At 32.0% G+C, this 20875-nt stretch overlaps 2 protein-coding genes across 4 annotated transcripts in view; one reads left to right on the top strand and one right to left on the bottom strand.

Annotated features, from left to right (window-relative positions):
- Positions 1 to 333: 333 nt before the first annotated feature.
- On the top strand, positions 334 to 9177 carry SCPPPQ1 (secretory calcium-binding phosphoprotein proline-glutamine rich 1). Of its 2 annotated transcripts, XM_081303399.1 has the most exons (6): positions 334 to 1670; positions 2077 to 2147; positions 4690 to 4722; positions 4809 to 4886; positions 8455 to 8481; positions 9123 to 9177. In XM_081303399.1, exons 2-6 carry the CDS (start codon positions 2091 to 2093, stop codon positions 9153 to 9155), a joined length of 228 nt encoding a protein of 75 aa, XP_081159525.1. In that variant the 5' UTR covers positions 334 to 1670; positions 2077 to 2090; the 3' UTR covers positions 9156 to 9177. The 2 variants fall into 2 exon arrangements, with proteins under 2 accessions (XP_081159525.1, XP_081159524.1); XM_081303398.1 differs by having other exon boundaries at positions 334 to 2147.
- A 3135-nt stretch (positions 9178 to 12312) lies between these two features.
- NUDT9 (nudix hydrolase 9) overlaps positions 12313 to 20875 on the bottom strand; it is a 34215-nt gene continuing 25652 nt past the window's right edge. The window contains exons 5-8 of one of the 2 annotated variants that reach the window (XM_081303396.1): positions 19046 to 19157; positions 17443 to 17589; positions 16066 to 16150; positions 12313 to 13039 (exon numbers count right to left, since the gene is read on the bottom strand). In XM_081303396.1, the coding sequence (XP_081159522.1) occupies positions 12861 to 13039; positions 16066 to 16150; positions 17443 to 17589; positions 19046 to 19157 (523 nt within the window). In that variant the 3' untranslated portion in view covers positions 12313 to 12860. Of the gene's footprint in view, positions 13040 to 13079; positions 13706 to 16065; positions 16151 to 17442; positions 17590 to 19045; positions 19158 to 20875 lie in introns of those variants that run through there. The other variant, XM_081303397.1, reaches the window with a different exon arrangement.

Below are 20875 nucleotides of genomic sequence, written 5' to 3'. Positions count from 1 at the left end.
CATGAAGTGTCCTGATGGTCAGTGTGGTGAGAGGTGAACATTACTACCATAAATTGATAGAAAAAAAAGTTATACAAAATGTGATTTTATTTGTGCTCTTCTTTAGTAACAATTATAGTTAAAGCTGAATCACAAAAATATAAATGAGACCATACAGTTTTCCAAGGTCTGAAACACAACAATAAAAGATCCTGTCACCCACTTCATTCCACTTACAATATTTAAAAGAGGGTTTTTCTTTTTTTATTGAGAGAGAGAGAGAGAGAGAGAGAGAGAGAGAGAGAGTGAGAGAGAGAGAGAGAGAGAGAGAGAGAGAGAGAGAATTTTAATATTTATTTTTTAGTTCTCGGCGGACACAACATCTTTGTTTGTATGTGGTGCTGAGGATCGAACCCAGGCCACACGCATGCCAGGCGAGCACGCTACTGCTTGGGCCACATCCCCAGCCCTAAAAGAGGGTTTTTAAAAAACATTTTTTCTATATGACTTGAAAGATATCACTAAGTTAACTTTATTTTTATCTTTTTTCTTCACTCAATAAGTCACTTGCTTTCAACCAGAGTCACATTAAACCAGGTCCTTTCCAAATAATTAAATTGAATTAGTCTTAATGCTAAGGACACTGCCTAAATATTTACTAAACTTTTTTATTTGAAACTAATTTTCATTTTGAAATGCAAATGTCATTTAACATAGAACATTTCAAACCTTAAATTTCTCCAGCAATTAAGGCTTCCGTATGTATACCTAAATGACACATTATAGAAACACTTGAATATTCTTAGTGGATATCATTTTTAATTATTGGTTTGTTTTGATAAAGATTTAATCTAACCCCAACCAAAGAGGTGAAGTTATTTTCTTAGTAATCAGTCTTTAAGTCTCTGTGTAATTGAGATACTAAAGTTGGAATTCCCGATCTGAAACCAACTGCTCAGTTTAGCTTTGAATTGTGTGACTCATATTGCCCATGACTATAAAGGCATTAGTAATATGGCTTAAACACTTGATGGGTAGAGAGGCTCTAGGAGATCACACTGCTTCCTGAATTTGTTGCTCCGAGGGCCATTTGAAGCAAAGGTAATTAAAGAGATATAATTTGGATGATTCTATTGCACTAGATAAAAGAATGTAAGATATTCTTGTGTTGGCTAATTTAATAAGATTCACTTAACAAAGCAAGAAAGAACTTCAAAAGTTTTAATCCATGAGAAAGAAAAATACAAAGACATGAAAAAAGGAAAGGAAATAAGTTGCCTAAATTCAGGTAAAGTAGCACAAAAATAACTTAGAATTAAGCTTTAAAGATATATAAAAAGCTGAATAATTATTTATCTATAAGTAGTTATAACTTGTCTCACGTACAGGAGAGAAGTATTAATCAGAATATGATTAATTTTTTTCTTCCAAAATCAAATTCCAGGGTACAGTGATTTGGTTTGAAACTCACACAGTAAGGTAATTTGAATTAAGTGTATTTTTAAAACATTTAAATGTTTACTTGCAGGAACAGCAGGTCAGTAAAGATTATGTTGAGTTGCTTTATTAAATTTATTCATCTTGTACTTATTTTCTACCAACCCACTATACTTTATGAATTTTTTCCTGTATAATTTCTTCCTGAGAAACTGTATACATCAACAACAGCATCCAGACTATGTAAAGGCCTGGTAAGTCTCCTGGAGGCATAAGCTCCAAGCATATTTATTTGTGTATTACATAAATATTGTCCTCTCATTTTAGCCAGTGATGATAAATTGCCAATAGTAAACATTATGCTACATTAAATATTTGTGTATAGAAACCACAAATTTGAACAACCAAACAGATATAGGCTGAGCTGTAGGTTATAAGGAAGAGTAGGAGATGGCAGGCAATATTAGGAGTCAAAGACTGCATGTCTTATTGAAAGGCATTCCAAGTTTTTTAAATGCTCCTCTGGATTTACACAACCTGAATCTGTATCTGGAGGCAGGATTTAGCTTGACTACTATTTCAACACCTCTACCTCAACCCTCTATTTACAATGGAAATAGGAACAGAAACTGGAAATGATCTCCTAATCTTCAATTCCAGGCTCTACCTTCAGAATGAAATTTCTCATCTTGGCTGGCCTTTTGAGCACTGCCATTGCTCTCCCCATTCCTGTGAGTACTTCTCCTCACTTGTTGACTCAATTTCAGATTTGGGGTCTTCAAGTCTTTGTATTTCTGGGCTAGAAAGCATTTCCTATCTCTTTTCATCTCAATAAAAGGGAAGGTGGAATCCAGGAAAGTCAGGGGCTCAGGGATTCCCACTCTTCCTCAGTTCAATGAGTAGCCTAGTACAAATCCCAGCTCCAGGGGCCATTAACATATGGTTTCCCTGGCTACAAGATTAATTAAAAGAACAATCTCAGAGTACTGTGGAGATGGTAAAAATATATTTCAAGTACTTAAAAGTCCTAACTCAAATCATAGGAAGCTATCAGCAAACTTTGCAATAGAGAACAAGTTTCTACAGTGATTCAGGTCTAAACACTTTGAATTGATCTTCATTTATAATACTCCTGCCCTAAGCCATCTTAGGTTTTCTTAAAAGGCTGATCTATAAAAATTTTCTGATACCAACCATCTTTTCCTTCTTTTAGATCTTGTTTTATAGAAAGGAATATTTAAGACTACCTGTACCAGTTCCTAAGTTACAAATGTAAAAACTTATACTTGACTTATAAGAGTCCAGTATAGAGATAAGTCCAAAAAGGATAACATACAGAAATCTTTAAGTCCAAATTTCTTTTTGTTCTTTCTAGATATACATTAGAGTGTATTATGACATATTATACATACATGGAATATAACTTATTCTAATTAGTATCCCATTCTTGTGGTTGTATATGATGCGGAATTATACTGGTTGCAGATTCATACATAAGAATGGGAAAGTTATGTCCCATTCATTCTACTGTCTTTCCAATTCCTATACTCCTTCTGCCAACTTCATTTACCTTTGTCTAATCCAATGAAATTTTATTTTTTCCCTCCTTACCCTTCCTTTTTGTGGGTTAGCATCCACATATCACAGGGAACATTCAGCCTTTGGTTTGGGGGTATTGGCTTACTTCACTTGGTATGATAGTCTCCAGTTTCATCCATTTACTGACAAATGCCATAATTTCATTCTTTTTTATGGCTGAATAATATTTCATTGTGTATGTATATATACCACATTTCCTTTATCCATTCATCTGTTATAGGGAACTAGGTTGATTCCATAGTTTAACTATTGTTAAGTGAGTTGCTATAAACATTGAGTGGCTGCATCACTGTAATATGCTGATTTTAAGACTTTTGCATAGGACCTGAAGAGTGGGATAGCTGGATCAAATGGCAGTTCCATTCCAAGTGTTCTAAGGAATCTCCATACTGCTTTCCAAATTGGTTGCATCAATTTTCAGTCCCACCAGCGATGTATAAGTGAGCCTTTCCCCCTACATCCTTGCCAACATTTATTGTTACTTGTATTCTTGATAACTGACATTCTGTAAAAGTTCAAATTTTGAAACCAGATCTGGATCAAAAGCTATATTCATATATAGTGCCCTGGATAAAAGCCTAATCCAGGCTACATTATTTTTGCCAAAGTTGACAAGTATTTTTTGTTTTGTTGCAGTGCTAGAGAATGAACCCAGGGCTTCAGCACATGTTAGAGAAATACTCTACCACTGAGCTACATCTTTAGCCCTAACAAGTATTAACTGTCAAAGTGACAAACCATTTATATCGTCTGTTTAAGATTATTATACTCCTGGAAATGTTACATTATGCATATTTTGTTTATTCTAACATATACTTTTCATATTTTTGCATCTCTGAAATTGAAATGTATCTTACAAACATGATGTAATAAAGCATTATGGCAGCTTAACAGCTGGGGTGGTGATATAACAGCTGAGGTGGTGATATATGAAATAATGATGCATTTTAGAATGATGGCATCTTAGAATACATGAAATACAGTAATTCTAGAACACCATTAACTCCATCTTTATAAACCTTCTAATGCTGACTATAACCATGCCTTCCACATTTGTATAAATGAGATCTATAAATTCAATCCGTGTCTATTGTAGCCTGACTATGCAAGGTACTACCTAAGCATGAAACCCTCTCCCTTGCACATTTTATAACAAAGGAGTTTTCAAAAAGAGTAAAAGATCTTTCAAAATTTGTTTTTGAGATACAAGATTTAAGTTTACCTTCTCATACTCTCTTTGCTTTGAACTTAAAAATGCTGAAAACTGGGCTAGAGACATAGCTCAGTTGAACAAGGCCCTGGGCTCAATCCCCAGCACCACCAAAAAAAAAAAAAAAAAAAAAAAAGCTGAAAACTAGAGTACACTATTTTTATTTCAAAGATTTTTTTAAGGCACATAATGTGCAACTTAATCTTAAAAAATGTAAATAAAAACATTGGATATAAGTTTAAAGGTAAAAAGTATTCCAGTGTTCTAAATCACTGGATAAAATTAATTCAAATTTTCCCTATTAGACATTCAATTACTTCTATTTCAAGGTAAAGCTACATCACTGACAGGTATAATGCTCAATGGTGGGTTGTTACCTGTTCTCTTTTAAAATCAAATCTCTTTTTAATGGATCATTTACTGCCTTTTGCTGCCTTACCTTATTGCTCTTGTTGTTTTACAAGCTTGAACAATCTGGAGGAAGTTCCAGTGCACAGGTAAACTTTGTATTTTCAAATGACACATTCATCATTTTAAATGTTTTCAACTGTCAGAATCACTCACATTATATTTCTTTTCATAGAGATTTAACTTTTTCCCACTACAAGTATCACCGTTTTTCCCTCAGATCCTATTTCCACAACCTCCACAACTGCCCCTGGTAAGCATGGGTTTGGGAATCTCAAATTGATTAGTTGGATCCTGGTTATGAAACTTTCTGAATTTTCATATGGGATGAGGTCGCCAGGCATCGGCTATTCATACTTCTCTCCCTGAATATCTGTGGTGGGGTGTGACGAGGGATAAACAAATTTCCCCCAAATCAACAACCTCCTCCAGAGTCCCTCTACGCCTACCATCAAAAAGATATTATCTGAACTGATTACTTTATGACACGTGTAGCTAGTCTTGAGGAAGAGAACACTAACGTCTATGACATTCATTCTTTTGTTTTTACTAAATCACCTTTGCTGCTTTCTTTTCTCTAAAGTTTACCCCAGCTTTCTACAACTCTTTATCAAAGGTCAAACAATAAAACTAATTCTATTCTTGTTGGGGTTTCTCCAATCTCTCCTAATATATTTTATAACATCTTTTCAATAAAGGCTGGAAGAACACTAAACATAGTTTCCTTTAGTCTACATATAACTTTTATAGACAGACAACATTCATCAACTAATACTAAGTGTCTACTACATAATAGGGTCAAGTGAATGCTAGAAACACAAAAAGCATTAGATAAGTTCGTAATCTGATGAGGAAGAGATATGAAAAATGAAATGAAATGAAAACTACAACACCATTTGATAAGTGCTCCTACACAAATAAAAAGCTAAATCAGGCCACAAGTCAGACTTTACAAAGGAGTTAGCATCTGGGCCAGGGCTCAAAGGATAAGGAGTGGGTGCTGCATTTTGAGTAGAAGAACAGTAAGTGCAGGGCCACGGACCTGAAAAGCACAAGGCAATTTGGGGGAGGAATGATTAATACAGTGAGGCTGCAACACAAGTTGTGACCATGTTAAAGTTGGACAGTATTTAAGAAATGATGTTCAGAAAATTCAAATACATTTTAAAATAGCATCTTGTCTAATTTATTGTCTGATCCTCTAAATATTTTTTAAATATATAGCTTTCTTAATTTAGTTTTATATTTAAGTGTAAAAAAACACTTCCCCTTATATTTAATTTCAAATGGTTTCAACTATAAATAGGCTTTGGAAATTTGTGGCTACAACTGTCCTCAATGGAACATTTCTTTCCCTTTAACGTTTTCACATATTGAATTCTACCTGCTTAATTTCTAGATACTTGTATTTATTATTAATTGCTAATTATTCTAATTATTTTGTCTCTAATAGGAGCTTAATACATTGTTTCCTTTTTCTGGCTGAAATTCAGTAAATTTGTTTTTAAGTTGGTATAAAAGCCTAAAGTATTAGTTTTTTATTATAATTTAGTAGCCACCATTAACATCTTTTTTTTCTTTCTTTTTTTTTTTTTTTTTTTTTTTGGTACTGGGGATTGAACTCAGGGGCATTCAACCACTGAGCCACATCCCCAGACCTATTTTGTATTTTATTTAAAGACAGGGTCTCACTGAGTTGCCTAGTACCTCCCTGTTGCTGTGGCTGGCTTTGAACTCTCAATCTCAAGCCTCTCAAGCTTCTGGGTTTACAGGCATGCTACCACACATGGCTTAACACCTTTTTTGGTGTGTCTGTGTTTAGTCAAATTGGATTTATTCCTATATAATTCACTGTTAAACAATAGTATTATTCAGGATATCAAAAAATTAAAATTACTATCAATATTACTTAAAATGCAATGATAAATTCACTATGGTTTCCTTTCCTGGCCCATTAACATCTTATATTTTAAATTATGTAATTATGTGTGGCAACAAAAAGGAATCAATAGTATCTGAAATAGAAACTCTTCCTACCACCAGAGGGCAGAACAGTATTTAAAAGTAAGCAAGTAAAGAAATCCCACTGTAATTTGCAAGAACTATCAACACTGATTCAAAAGACAGATTGCCAGGCTTTAGTTTTGACTGATAAAGCAAAATGACCATACCTCTTGAAAGAAAAATAAATCATAGAGAATCCTGTGCTTCCTAAGGAAAGTGTCGTGTATACTGATATGCCCAGTCCTAGACACAAAGTTAACTGCTCAGTACACATGTCAAGCATGGATAGATGGACAGATGGTTGGAAGGTTAAATGAATGAGTTGTGAGAAAAAAAGCCCTAAGGAAATGTTTGTGGTTTGTTTTGTTCATAATTCATTTCTTCCCCTTCTTCAGATTCCAATTCTTTTTCCTTATAATCCAAACCAGGTAATTATACTTAAAACTTTAAGAAAATATTTAAATGAATACAAAATACAAACTTGAAAATTCTCTAGAATTTTAATTACAAAGGAATTTTATACCAAGATTTAATGATTAGCATTCTCTTTGGGGACTACTAGTTATTGATATTCTGTCTTAACAAAATACCAATTGTTAAATTTTGAACAATTTAATATATAAGTCTCAAACCTAAAACCTGATACATTCAGTGATTGTATGGAATAAACCTGGGGACCAGTAGAAAAACTTGAAGGCAAATTGTTCTAGAGATGCCAGCTCTAGGTCTGCTCTTTAACACTTTGGAATAATCAGGCTCCTCTCAGCCTTACCTTATTCTCAAAGACAAGAGAGTAAAAATAGATCTTTTATGAAATACATTGTGCCTCTAAAGTTATGCTTACATTTGACATTAATGGGGAGGGAGGATACTCTGTCCTTGAAGTCTTTGAACTATATTTAGGGTTATGTTCATGGTATATAAGGTGTATTTAAATTTTACTTTAATGGGACTTCACTGAAGTACTGATAATTATATGACTGATTTAGAAAAAAAAGTTATATATTTTATAGTATATTAATTCCAATTTTTAAAATTATACTCTTCTTAAAATTACAGAAAATAACATCATTATAGTTTCTTTCATAATGTTAATGAAAAAGTGTAGTATTTTTTCTCAACCTAGTAAGCATAGGTTTAATGATCTTCAAAAAAGAAGTTCCAGGCTAGAGTCGTGGCTCTGTGGTAGAATGCTTGCCTAGCATATGTGAGGCCCTGGGATCCATCCTCAGCATGGCATATAAATAAATAAAAGACCCACTGGACTGGGGCTGTAGCTTAGTGGCAGAGTGCTTGCCTAACATGCGTGAAGCACTGGGTTGGATCCTCAGCACCACATAAAAATAAATAAAATAAAGGCATTCTGTCCATCTACAACTACAAAAAAAATTTAAAAAAGATTCATTGACAACTAAAAAGCATTTTTAAAAAAACTTAGAAAAAAGGAAACTGGGAAACTGTGGCTCAGAGGAAGAGTCCTTGCTTAGCATGCGTGGGGCACTGGATTTGATCCTCAGCACCACATAAAAATAAAAATAAAAATATTGTGTATACCTATAACTAAAAAATAAATATTATATGTTTGGAATCCACAAAAGAAAATATGGACTACATATATCCAGAAATAGGTTTGAGAAAGAGGTACCAAGGGGGAGATACTTTAAAAATATTAGTAAATATGAATCTTAATGATATAATTCTTCAATGCATTCTAAAAAGCATGTTTTCATTTACCAAGCTAATATAAAATTATAACAGAAAAAAGTTAAAATGCTGAATTATAACTCCTAGATTATTTCGTATTTCCTTTATTCTAGGTCCTGACACCTAATGAATTCATAATGGTAAATATATTTTGCTTTGTTAACCTATAAGTCTATAAATGTATTATATTCAATATCCTGCATAAAATGAGCCAATTCATCCTGAAAATTACTCTTTTTTAAAAAATATTTATTTAATTTTTTTTTAGTTCTCGGCAGACACAACATCTTTGTTGGTATGTGGTGCTGAGGATCGAACCCGGGTCGCACGCATGCCAGGCTTGAGCCACATCCCCAGCCCCACTGAAAATTACTCTTATTAGTCCAATTCATGTAGATACAAAATAAAGAGCAGCTGTTAAATTCAAACCCAACAAAACAATCTTAATGCCTGAGAACAATTATATATTCACTTATTCAATTCAACCCAACTATACATCAATGAAACAATTTCTTCTGTGATTGCCAAGAGTGAGAGTCAAACATAATGAATAGAGTTACAAGACAGAAGAAAATATTTCTGTAAATTAAAGAAATGTAAATCTTGGTATTGATTCTTCATTTTAAAATCTTACATTATGTAAATAAAATCATAAGTAACAAAGTGGAATTTTCAATAAAACCATTTTCATATACAAATTAGTCTAATTTATACATGTGCTAAATTAAAGTTAAAAATAAACCTACTGATAGTCCTGACATTGATTTTTCTTCTTTCTCAGTTGATCACCTCCATTTTGAACCAACTGGGGTAAGTATTTTTAGGCTACTATAAACTACAAATTTACTGAATGGACTAAAGATAATAGCTTAATTTTTTTTTCTTATTTTTAGGGCTTCCTTGGGGTAAGATTTTATTTCTACTTATAAAATAAGTGGCAATGTCAAGAAAGGTAAGAATAATGCCTCTGAACTATAAAAACACATGCAGAATCAACCCACTTCATCTACCCAATTAGATTTTTTTAGTTATAAACTCAGTGTCCTCCAAGACTTTTAGATCAAAATTTCTGCATGTCACATCTCTTTAATGCAAAAGCCATCAGCTTGCTGGATGAAAAGGCTACAAACTTTAGGACATCTGCTTTGACTCTCTCTCAAGCAAGTTTGCTTTCATTTAAAACATACAGTACAAAAAAAAAAGTAGGAACAAAAAAATATATAACTTTTTAAAATAATTGAATATAATTAAAATTATATACATATGTATTTTTTAATCTACCTTGAAGAAGCTGATGAATCAAAATGTTTTCAACTTCAATATTGAGAAAGAAATTGGATTTTCACCCAACAGTTTCCCTTCCTAATCAGTTTCAATGCCCTTAAGTATTAATTTAGTATGTTTTTACCACTTCAAGTACTTCTTTAAGGTCATCAGAGGCCAAATGGGAAAAATAAAGTTTAATGTTGTAGACAAGACAGTTCAGAGTTCAATTTATCAGCATTAAAGTACAGTAGAATCATGTTATTTTCCACTCCCAACCCACAGAGTCACTTCAATATTAATACATAAGCAATAAAATAACCATAAAATGGGAGACAGGTGGTGACAATATTTTCATATAACTATAACCTGTATTTTCTATTTCAACAGAAATAATCCTGTCACCATTATGCCAGAAGTTATACATGGTTAGTAAAATCTCCAAATATTTTTCTATTTGCAGACCACCGTTATATATTTCTAAATATTTTTGTAAGTGTTTTATCACCTTGAGATTGTGTCCATGTTGGTAAATTCATAGTATGATAAAATCAACCATAAACAAGACCAACCTAATGACAAAGGATTTCTTCAAAGGATATATTTTTAAATTAGTTTATTTATTAAAACTCCTGAAATATTTGAGAAAACAATAGCCACCAGAAGTCCTAAGCATAAAATAATTTATACTTCTAAACAAAAGTAGCCTCTAAAACTGCTAGAATTTTCAAATTCTCTCCATAGCTACCCAGTGTCTAGCTTTTAAGATAATTACAACCTTAAGTAAACTTAGCATACACTTCTATTTGAGTTGGAAATTCTTTCAAAAGCTCAAGAATGTCTGCTGGCAAGACAAATACTGATATCTTAGATTAAGATATCACCAAATAAACTGTCTTTGGTCCAAAATTATACAAACAATTTTAACAATGCTGGTTTAATCAGGTGTGGCCCTTAAATTTCAAGTCATAAACTATGCATTATTTTGGCTAACATGAGTATCATTTATGTAACATACTTTTCCTATCTGCATCCTTAAAGTAACAAATCACAAGACTCGTAACCTGAGTAGGGTTAATATGTAATAGAAACGAGAACAGATACTGGAACTAGGTAGACCAGAATTCAAGCTCTATCCCTCACTGAATAAAACCTTAGGCAATCTTTCAAAATCTCAATTTCTTCATCTGTAAAATGGAATGGAACAGTCCTGGGATTTCACAGGACTGTTGTGAGGATTAAGTGATAATGACATAGATATTCGGTAAATGGGATCTATTATTGCTACTTACTTTATTCAGTCTCTAAAAGAAAAAAATATTAATTATCTCTAAGACATTAGGAAAGTAAATATGAAGGGGACATTATCTATCAATAGAGATGCAGATGTTCCTCCAGGAAGGTCTTAAACTAACATTTTAATCTGGTTTTTCTTAATTATAGATGGTGCTGGATATTTACAATTATCAGAAGACTATCTGCATTTATCTTATCTATAGTTGGTGGTGGTTTAATCATTTTTCATATTCTATCAATGTTCTAATGAAAACTCTAAAATACCACAACAAATGTTATCTATAGACTATCTGCTTCAGTCATACTTCAAATAAAACTTCAACACAAACTAATATCTTTACTATTTCAGTTCAAATATACCAAAATTATTAAAAAATAAGTAAATTTTATTTTCACAAAATTTCTCAAACTTTCTTGAGAGCTTTCATTAGTCATTTCAATTTCAAAGAATTCTATTTATTGCCAGGAAGAAGCAATTTCTTCTGTCAAACAGTAAAAGTAGAAGCCAGCTCTTTCATGCTGAGAGAAAGTCATTCAAATGAGGGTGATCAATGCACAGGATCCTATGGACCAGGACTTCATGGATTTTAAAAGAATAATATCATAATAAGCCTCATAATATAACTCTTCCAGAGGAGACCAAGGTATCCTGAAATCAAACACTGCAACATTTCTTTGCAAAACTTACAGTTACACTAAGAAGAGAAATGTCTCTTTCCAGATAAGTTCAGGTTTATCACCAAAAAAGTCATGACATCAAATCAACAACAATCAAGACCAAAAAAAAAAAAAAAAAAAACCACCATTTTGTTTTATCTTAGCCCTAATCTTGCTCTCTAGCTATGAGAGTAAGCCTGGTTACCCTTTTCAAATATCTGTAGAAAAATAGCATGTCTCTTTCCACAAACTTCCTTTTCTTTAGGTGTCCCATCTATAATCTAACTGGAAGGAAGAAAGAATTCTGACAGTCCATATTGCAGGTTGTCAGGAGTCAATATCACAGGACTTTCCAATAGAAATCCTTAGCCTGAGTGTGACAGATATGTCTACTGGGACAAGCAGTGTTCTTTTTCTTTCCTCTTCCCTGCTTCCAAAAGACCCTAATACACCAACCCTATCCTTCCTCTATGATTTACACTGATCACGTCTCTCAAAAATTAAGTTCAATCCTTAACATTCCCTTCCTCATAAAAAGTACTCTAACTTATAACAACCTCTCTCTGTCCCTGCCTTTTTACATCCATCTCTAATTCATTTGTGACATACAATAGTTATAGTAGAGTGAAATCTCCATAAATTTCTAATACCCTAGGCATATTTTTAAAATTCAGAATTTCTGAAAAATAAGAATATGAGCTCTTATTCATTAATCTTGATCTTTATTGACAAAATAACTGAAATTTCCTTATAAAATGGATGACTCAAAGACAAAAATACAGTTTCCACTTTTGAAGTCAGCTTCAACAAAATCATGTGAAGCAAAATAATTTAAATAAAAATCAGATTAGACATTAAACTATACAACCAATGGCAGTACTCCTCCAAAAGAAGTTGGATGTGGCACAAACATCCTTCAAACCTCAGTTTAGAGGGAGGAAAAGAACTAACGAACAAGAACTAGATGGAAAAAGCAGAAGTTACAGCTGATAGGGAATTTATCTTTGTTCTAACTACAACTCTTCAAGAGCATCAGGTATTAAACTTGGTTTAAGCCATGTTTATGGAATGCATACAAAATAAAACTATTTCTAATCTTTTTGATCAGAAAGGTGGAAATTCTATTTTATGATATTTACTCATATTATTCTGATGCAAAAACCTTCTAAATACAAACATTTTGAAAGTGAATAAAATTACTTCCTAGTGAGCTACGCTGCCTTTTTACAGCATGAGTTCTGTCACTGCCTTCTTTTCAGTGCATGTTCCTTTGCTGGCCTCTGGCTTACACGGAGACCACAAGCTATGACCCATTGCAGTCAGCTTCAGAGTCCTCACTCCAGTGTGCGTCTCGTTTCTCTGTCACAAGTTTGATGAATTGGGAGTGGCTGGCATAAAGCTTGAGTTTATCACTGATGTCCACCCATTTCACTTTTCCAGCATCATCTCCAGCTTCTAGGGCAAGATTGTCCATTATCTCACCTGGTTACCAAAGAAAAACCATCACCAAAAAAAAGGAATTCATTTATTTATTTATTTTTCCCAGCATAACTACATCTCCAAGTATTCTTAGTAAAAATAATCATAAATCATTACTGTATCAGTGGCCAAGAAATTTAAAAATTAAAATATTCCAAGTTGCCTAAATTTTAATTAAGTTACTAAATTTCAGATTGAGCACCAAAAAGAAAGATTTTCTCTTTAAAAAAGTAAGAACAGTATAATTATCAAAGAGAACATATCAAATGAGTACAAAACCTTACATAAAAAAAAAAATTCCTGAGGGATTAGACACACACACAAAAATAAATAAACAAATAAATAAATACAGGCTTAAGTAGACTTTTCTAAGCATGACAAAAAACTACAACAGAAAATATTTATATTTATACAAGTATAAATATATTTATTAAAATATCTCCAACTATAATTATTAAAAAATTAAAATAAACATTCTCGGTCATTGTTAGGAATATAAATGGCATATTTCTATAGAACAATTTGGCAATGTTTATCAGGTATTTTTAGAAAGCAAATGCTTCTTTATAAGCATTCAACTAATAAATATCAGAGTGTCTGTGTACCAAACACTAAACTAGGCACTGAATGTACAATAACAATCCAGCAATTCCTCTATGAAGAACTTATCTAAAAGAAAAAAAAAAAACAGCCTGTTAAAGCATTTCCTCTTTACGTCATTTATTTTTAAATAACTTTCAATTAACTTTACCTATATAATAAGTACTTGTAATAAAATAATAAAGCTAATGTTTAAAAGAAAGAACTATTATTATATTTTAGCACAGATTCCTAAATACCAATGCTGAAATGATAGCTCTATGTGCATCTTCATTATAACTGCAACATCCAACCATCCACAGAGAAAGAGAAATAAAAAGTAAACCTGAATCCAAAAGTTAAAGTATCAAATTATCTAAACAACAACTCATACTTCAAGTTTCTTATTAGAATTAATAATGTCTGAAAGGTTCTTTTACTCACTCCTATGGTCACTTAATAAATTATATAAAACAAATTTTTAAAAATTTAAAGGGAGATGATCTGACATTTAGACTTCAGGAGTCATAATTCCTACCTTAACAAGAAAAAAAGCTGAACTGAAAATTAACAATTCTTCTTATATCCAACAGAGGGCAGAGTCCTTCCCCCTCTTTAGAGGAAAATCCCCTCTAGTTTCCAGAAAGGGGAAATGAAAGTAACCATTTTGAAATACTCCCACAGTATATGGCCCTTATAGAAAATTATTTTACCAAGGCTTAACCAACCTTGGAGAAGGGAAATACCCAATTCCAGAGCTCTCTGTCTCCTTGTCTGACCTAAGGATGGGAGAAGGAGGAAGAGAAGCCTAGAAGCACTTGTAAAGGTCATAGGTTAAGGGCACAAGCTCACTAAAAGGCTGAGACTGAAGAGCATATCTCAGACCTTATTAAGAAGTCTCTAAGGCAACCCTAAAACAACAGAGTAGGTTAAAAACAAATTTTTTTAAAAAAACAAAAAACAGGGACACTAGAGGAAATTTTAGTCTCTGACTCTTATTATAGTTTTAGCAATAAATACAGCTATCCTGGCCAGATAAAAACAAAACTTCACACTAAAGTCCTATTTGTCTTAATTTGTTTTACCAGATAAATTGTGTCCAGCTTTTAAAATACACTGTAGGTATGCTAAAAAGTCAAAAACACATTCTGAAGAGACAAAGTAAGCAACAGGACTTTCAGATATCTATTTTGGAAAAATTCTTTTTTTTTTTTTTAATGGAGAAAAGGAAGTGAAGTGAAAACAATGAACAACATATAAACTATGTAATCAACCTTTTTGGAGGATTAGTTACTATTTTTAACAACCCCCACCAAAACAAAATAACAAATTTGTCTGTATTTCCACTGTATAAACCTGCCTCTAAGTTATATTTGTATATTTCTTCTAAGTTCTTAATACCAGAAGGATGAATTCTTTTTACTATCTTAAAGTAGAATAGAAATAGTGCCAGGAGTTTCCCCCAAGTTCAACAAGCAAAAGCACAGAGAAGTCACAGATCTTCTAATTCTAGTCTGTTTTATAAATGAATAAACTGAGTCCAAGGGGAAAATTGATTTGCACATGACTACACAGCTCAGAGAAGAGCCATGAGTAAAACATTCAGTTCTCTGATACAGTGTCCTCAATCCATTATGCTACAGATAAATATCAAATACTTAGCAAATCATCCAGTTTGGCAATCAAATGTGTTTCAAGAGAAGATATTCAATGTGTGAATTAAAAATAATAATTAATTTTTAAGATAGCAAATTTCATCTCTTTTTATAACACATTTGATTCTCCCAAATAAATTCTAAAATCCACAGACTACAAAAAAGCATTCATTTTAAATTTTTTCAGTATTTGTAACCTTTCTGATATTGTTTTGTGCTTTAAAAATGCATGCTTATTATTAAAATATTTCAAACACTAAGACAAATATAAATCCCAACTCCTTTATTATTGCCCTACTCTCCCACCCAAATTCCTAGTTGCTTTATTTTTATCTTATACACAAATGGAAATATATTATACAAATAATAGGACAACCTTTAAAAATACATCGTTTTAGCCCATAAATTCAACCTTAATTTCATATGCTACCAATAGTTACTGGTGAATAACACTTTTGAAGTTTTGTTCTATGTAGTCTTTTAATGCCAACAACTTTGCTTTCATATAAATATAGTCCTAAAATCAATAGTTCATTGTCCTGGGGCTAGGGTTGTGACTCAGTTTTAGAGCACTTGCCTAGCATGCATGAGGCATTGGATTCGATCCCCAGCACCACATAAAAATAAACAAATAAAATAAAGGAATTGTGTCCATCTACAACTAAAAAATTTTTTTAAAAAATAGTTAATTACCTAAAATGCTAAGATAGTCCAGCTACAACTGCCCCAGTAGGCTGCTTGACTTACATTGATCCTCAATTCCAATCAATCCAATAAACATGAGTATAAAATTACCTGTTTCATCATGGTAGTTCACAGCTTCTGTCTCCATCCATGCATTGTCAGTGTTTCGAGGATCATCAACATATCCCTTATATATCTATTTTTAAAAGGAGGCAGATAAAAAAAAATTCTAGGGTGAAACGGGAATGGGTAGAACAAAAAAAATGTTCAGAAGATTCACTTGATTCAGAAATGTAAACATGCTGTTGTACAACAATGGTTAAATTTTGTTGCATGTATTTTACCAAAATTTTTTAAAAAGAAGAAATGTAAATATCATAGATTCTTTACTGTAGCTTTCAAACACTTCTTTTAAATTTCTCAGGAGACAATATTTTCTTTAGAGGCAACTTTAAGATTCAAAAAACCCTCCATATCTTAGATTTCTAATTTCAAAACGTGAAAGGGGTTGGGGACATAGCTAAATGGTAGTGCAAGTGCTTTTAAAAAGCATGTGGGAGAGCCTGGATTTAATCACTAACATCAGGGGAAAAAACTGAAAATAGTCCTTTTGGGGGCTGGGGACATAGCTCAAGTGCTAGAGTGCTTGCCTCACATGCACAAGGCACTGGGTTCAATCCTCAGCACCACAAAAAAAAAAAAAAAGAAAGAAAGAAAGAAAGAAAGAAAGAAAATAGTCCTTTTGACCCATAAGATTTTTTTAAAAAGCTCCACAATTTAGGCATTTTTCTATTTTAATAATTTTTGTGATTATAAGTTCATAAATAGAAAGGTAGATTTTCTACTTTAAAAAAGGAGATCTATAAATAAAACTAACACATTTAAGCTGTTAATACATGAAAAGATTTGGTTCTAGTCATCTAACACAAATGTGATACAAAAAAATAAATACATAAAACTGGATAACATAGACAAAAGATTAAGAAATTCTAATTCCGGAAAGAAAACAAATTAATCCAAATGAAAGTCAATGAAAAGAAAAGAAAATTTATTCCTTTCCTTATTATTAGTGCACATATACCTTATAAGGTTTTTTTTTAATTTTTTAATTTTTTTAAAAACTCTTATAAAATTTAAAATGTGAATGTCCTTTCAGAGAAAGGAGGATTCATGCAAACAAACAAAAAAGAGGAAAGAGGGCTGTTGGATGTATACTAAGCAGATAAAAAAAAGAGTTATCTGTCACATTTGGTCTACAGAAAAAAACTAAAAGAAATTATGATTAAATTTACCTAAAGCTATAAAAGTTTAAATAGAAATGTATTTTAAAGTGAAGATCTACAGCCTAAATTTTTTATGTATATATTTTTCAAATATACAAGAAGTTTTATTTTCTTAGAGAAGGTTCTTTTAGGTTGCAGATATATTTTAAGTCATTTTTTATTAATTCACAGGACTAAATCCCTTCTGGAAACCATCAGTTCTTACCACTAGATGTTCCTGGCTGAAGAGTTTATGCAACTGTTCCTCTATTTCTCTCTTTTCAGCACTAGATTTCTGTAAGGAATTAAGAGCTTCCTCACCAAATTCTCTTTTCAGTGTAGCACTAATCTTCTCTCCTGGATCTACCATCCCCTAAGAATCATATTATTAAAAAAAAAAAAAAAAAAAAGAAGAAGAAGAAGAAGAAGGAGTAATAAGCTTTGATTTATTCATGAAATATTTACTGAAGTACAACAGACCATTATTCAATCAGCCTATAATAATGGTCCTCATTCCTCTGTAATATGCTCTTCTCTAAACCATTTGTTTCTAGTAGAAGTAGCCAATAAATGTACCTTATCTCATCTCCTTGGTGTTTGTTCACAGGACACACCAGACCTACTCCCACCTGAAGGCCTTTACACCTGCTATAATCTTTGTCCAAGATGTTTTTTCATGGATGCCTATATGGTTCACTCATTCGCTTCCTTCAGATTACAAACATCACTATCTAAAACTGTGAATTCTCATACACTTCTTAAGTCTCCTACTTTGCTTTAATTTCTTTCTTAATACTTAGCATTTCCTAAGGTAAAATATGTTTAACTTCTATTATTTCCCTCTCTGGAATGTGAGCACTATAAAACAAGGATGTTTGTTTATGTTGCTGTGTTGTACCTCAGTGTCTAAGATACTAGTCAACAAAGAGAAAATACTCAAATTATATTGAGTAGATGAATAACTCAAAATTTTATCAGTAACCACAGTTACCTCATCAGAATGTCAAATGATAATTAAAATATAAGCTCCTATGATGAAAACATTATGACATGTTGCACTGAGCACGAGTGAAGTCTGATGATTTGGTTCATAATAATTAGTCTAAGCTTTCATCAGAATCAGCTTAGATCTTTAATTCCATTCTACTCTTATCCTACAAAAAAATTATTTCAGATAACAGTACATTTATAGAATATTTATTATATTAAATCATCTCCATTTCACAATACAGAACAAAATAGAAAACCTTCTACACACATATGATACATATATTAAAAGTCACTTCAAATATCATACTGGCATAAATTCAAACTAAGGTATACTTAGTTGACAAAAGTATATTTTTCCTAATACTATGGAAATTTTAAAACTAAAAGAAATAATAAGTAAAAAAGATATATTTTTTACTATGTATAAAGTATCAGAATTTAATAAATAATGCTAAAAATATTACCTTCGATTTGGAATAGTGGTTAAGATGGGACCCCACATTAGTAAGTGCCTATGCTATTTTGTAAGGTAGATATGATTACTTTTATTTTAAAGATGAGGCCTAAACTGCATGTCATCCAGTTGCAAGTAAAAAGGCCAGAACACAACCTGAGATCTACCTCTAAAGTCCACGTGTTTTTACAAAAATGTTAAAATTAAACTCAGATTCTACACTTGTTATTAAAAATGCCACTTCATTGCAGTGATGAAAGATGATGGAAATAGGCAGAAACTCAGGAGAAATGGAGTAGTAAAGATCCACACACAAAAACCCTGTAGGAAATAAAGTAACTAAAAAGGACTTAAAACATTAATTTGATTTAATTGCAATGCTTACCCCTGGAATTGCCCATTCTCCACAGTCTTTCCTTTTTATTGCAACAAACTGTAAGATGTGTTTCCCAGAAACAGGGTGGGTGATTTTATTTCCACTGCTATCCCTTTTCCACCTGTGAACAGTAATGAAAGATCGTAGCTCATTTAGAACAAAGACCAAGGTTCTATCTCAAGCCAAGACAAAATTATAAAGATATATTTTTCTTTCTAACAGAATATATTTAAATTTACCTCAAATAAGTTTTATACAAGAAAAACTATTCTTTTTTTCATTTGAAATATTCTGCATTAAGCATTGTTACAAGCAAGGACAAAAGTCTACTACACATAAAAGATACTGTGCTCTCACTGTAATGAAAATTCAGGATATTAACAGTTTTCAGTTTTTACTATTTAAAGTACTATCCAAAAAAAATAGTTTAAAAGCAAACAGAATTGAAAGAAAGGGTTGTAAACATTTCTTTTTAAATACAAAGTTTTTTTAAAAAAAATTATAGGTTGAAAAAAAAAAAGACCTGGTAACATTTGCATTTAAAAGTTCACCCTGAGTTATAAGAAAAGCAGATTACCTGATACAGTTTTACTCAGTGTCTAAAGCAGTGTTTTTCAATCTTTATGCCCTCTTTTGATTAAAAAAAAAACAAAAACTCACTCCATTCTTTAATCCAATTTTGTTTTGAATTGAATTACTGGTCTCATAAAAAGTATCAAGGCATGTTAATTTCAGAACATACTTTTTCTAACTATGATCACCTTTCCCAGAGATGACAAATGTACCTCCCCCTTCCTAACTTCCATCACACTTTTTAAGAACTGTTCTAATGGTCTCTTAGGCGAAGGTAAAGATTTTAAACTTCCAATACGAACTCAAAAAGAAAATCTATGATCTGATCATTTATCTGGATAAGACTCAATAAAATATTCTAGCTTGGATATGAGTTTCCAGGTGGCTTTTTATATAACAGCTGACTATCATATCCAACCTAAAATTCTCCCCAGAAATAACTTACAGTCAGTAAGAGTTAAGTCAGTAGAGTTAAATGTGTGTACATGAATAAGTTATAAGATGGTAATAATTTGTATAGGGTAAACAGAAATGAAAGAATAACTATTATAAGACAACATCTATTTTTAAGATACCAGACAGAAGAATAACATAAGCAAGAAGCAAAGCAATAAAATAAATAATGTGTTCAAGAAACTGAACATCTGTATGGGGTCTAGTACTGTGGGTATCATTGAGGGAAAAGATGGGGGATGAGGCTGAGGAAGCAGGCAAAGTGTTTACATGACAGGAGTCATAAAATTCCTCTGATTAGAGAGCCAGAAAATATTTTAAGCAGGATAAAGCAATTAAAATTTAGAATTAGAAAGCTCCCTCATTTTGACAAGAATAGTGGTTGGTTGGGAGGGAATCAAGACTAGGGGCAAGAAGACAAGCTAAAAGGTTACCACAATCCATGTAAAAGATAATGAGAATGGGAAGGAAGGCAGACAGTGAAATGGAGAGAGAACAGAGTTTTTTATTTTACTGAAATCTGTTTATATAACACTTATTATTTATCTGATAAACAGATATAAATCTGTTTATATAACACTTATTATATATATTTAAATGCTTTAAGATATTTATTTATTTAAGCTTCAAAACAACACCATAAAGTAGTTGTATTATCTTATTTCACAGACATGGAAATGAGGCAGAGAGAAGTCAGATAACTTATCTAAGATAACAGTGTTAATAAGGGTATACACCAAGATTTGAACCCAGGCAATCTGGTTCTAAAATCTGAGCTCTTATTATTGCTATCTATTTAACTCAAAAAAGCAG

The sequence above is a fragment of the Spermophilus citellus genome, assembly GCF_964194105.1.
Source record: "Spermophilus citellus genome assembly, chromosome: 8".
NCBI lineage: Eukaryota > Metazoa > Chordata > Mammalia > Rodentia > Sciuridae > Spermophilus > Spermophilus citellus.
Note: the sequence above shows the minus strand (reverse complement) of the source record. Positions and strands in the feature narration are given on the sequence as shown.

Coding starts and splice junctions, on each gene's coding strand:
- SCPPPQ1 (XM_081303399.1), top strand. CDS start 2,091: ATGAAATTTCTCATCTTGGCTGGCCTTTTGAGCACTGCCATTGCTCTC. Junction 2,148..4,689: donor CCATTGCTCTCCCCATTCCT/GTGAGTACTTCT, acceptor TTGTTTTACAAG/CTTGAACAATCTGGAGGAAG. Junction 4,887..8,454: donor AACCTCCACAACTGCCCCTG/GTAAGCATGGGT, acceptor CCTTTATTCTAG/GTCCTGACACCTAATGAATT.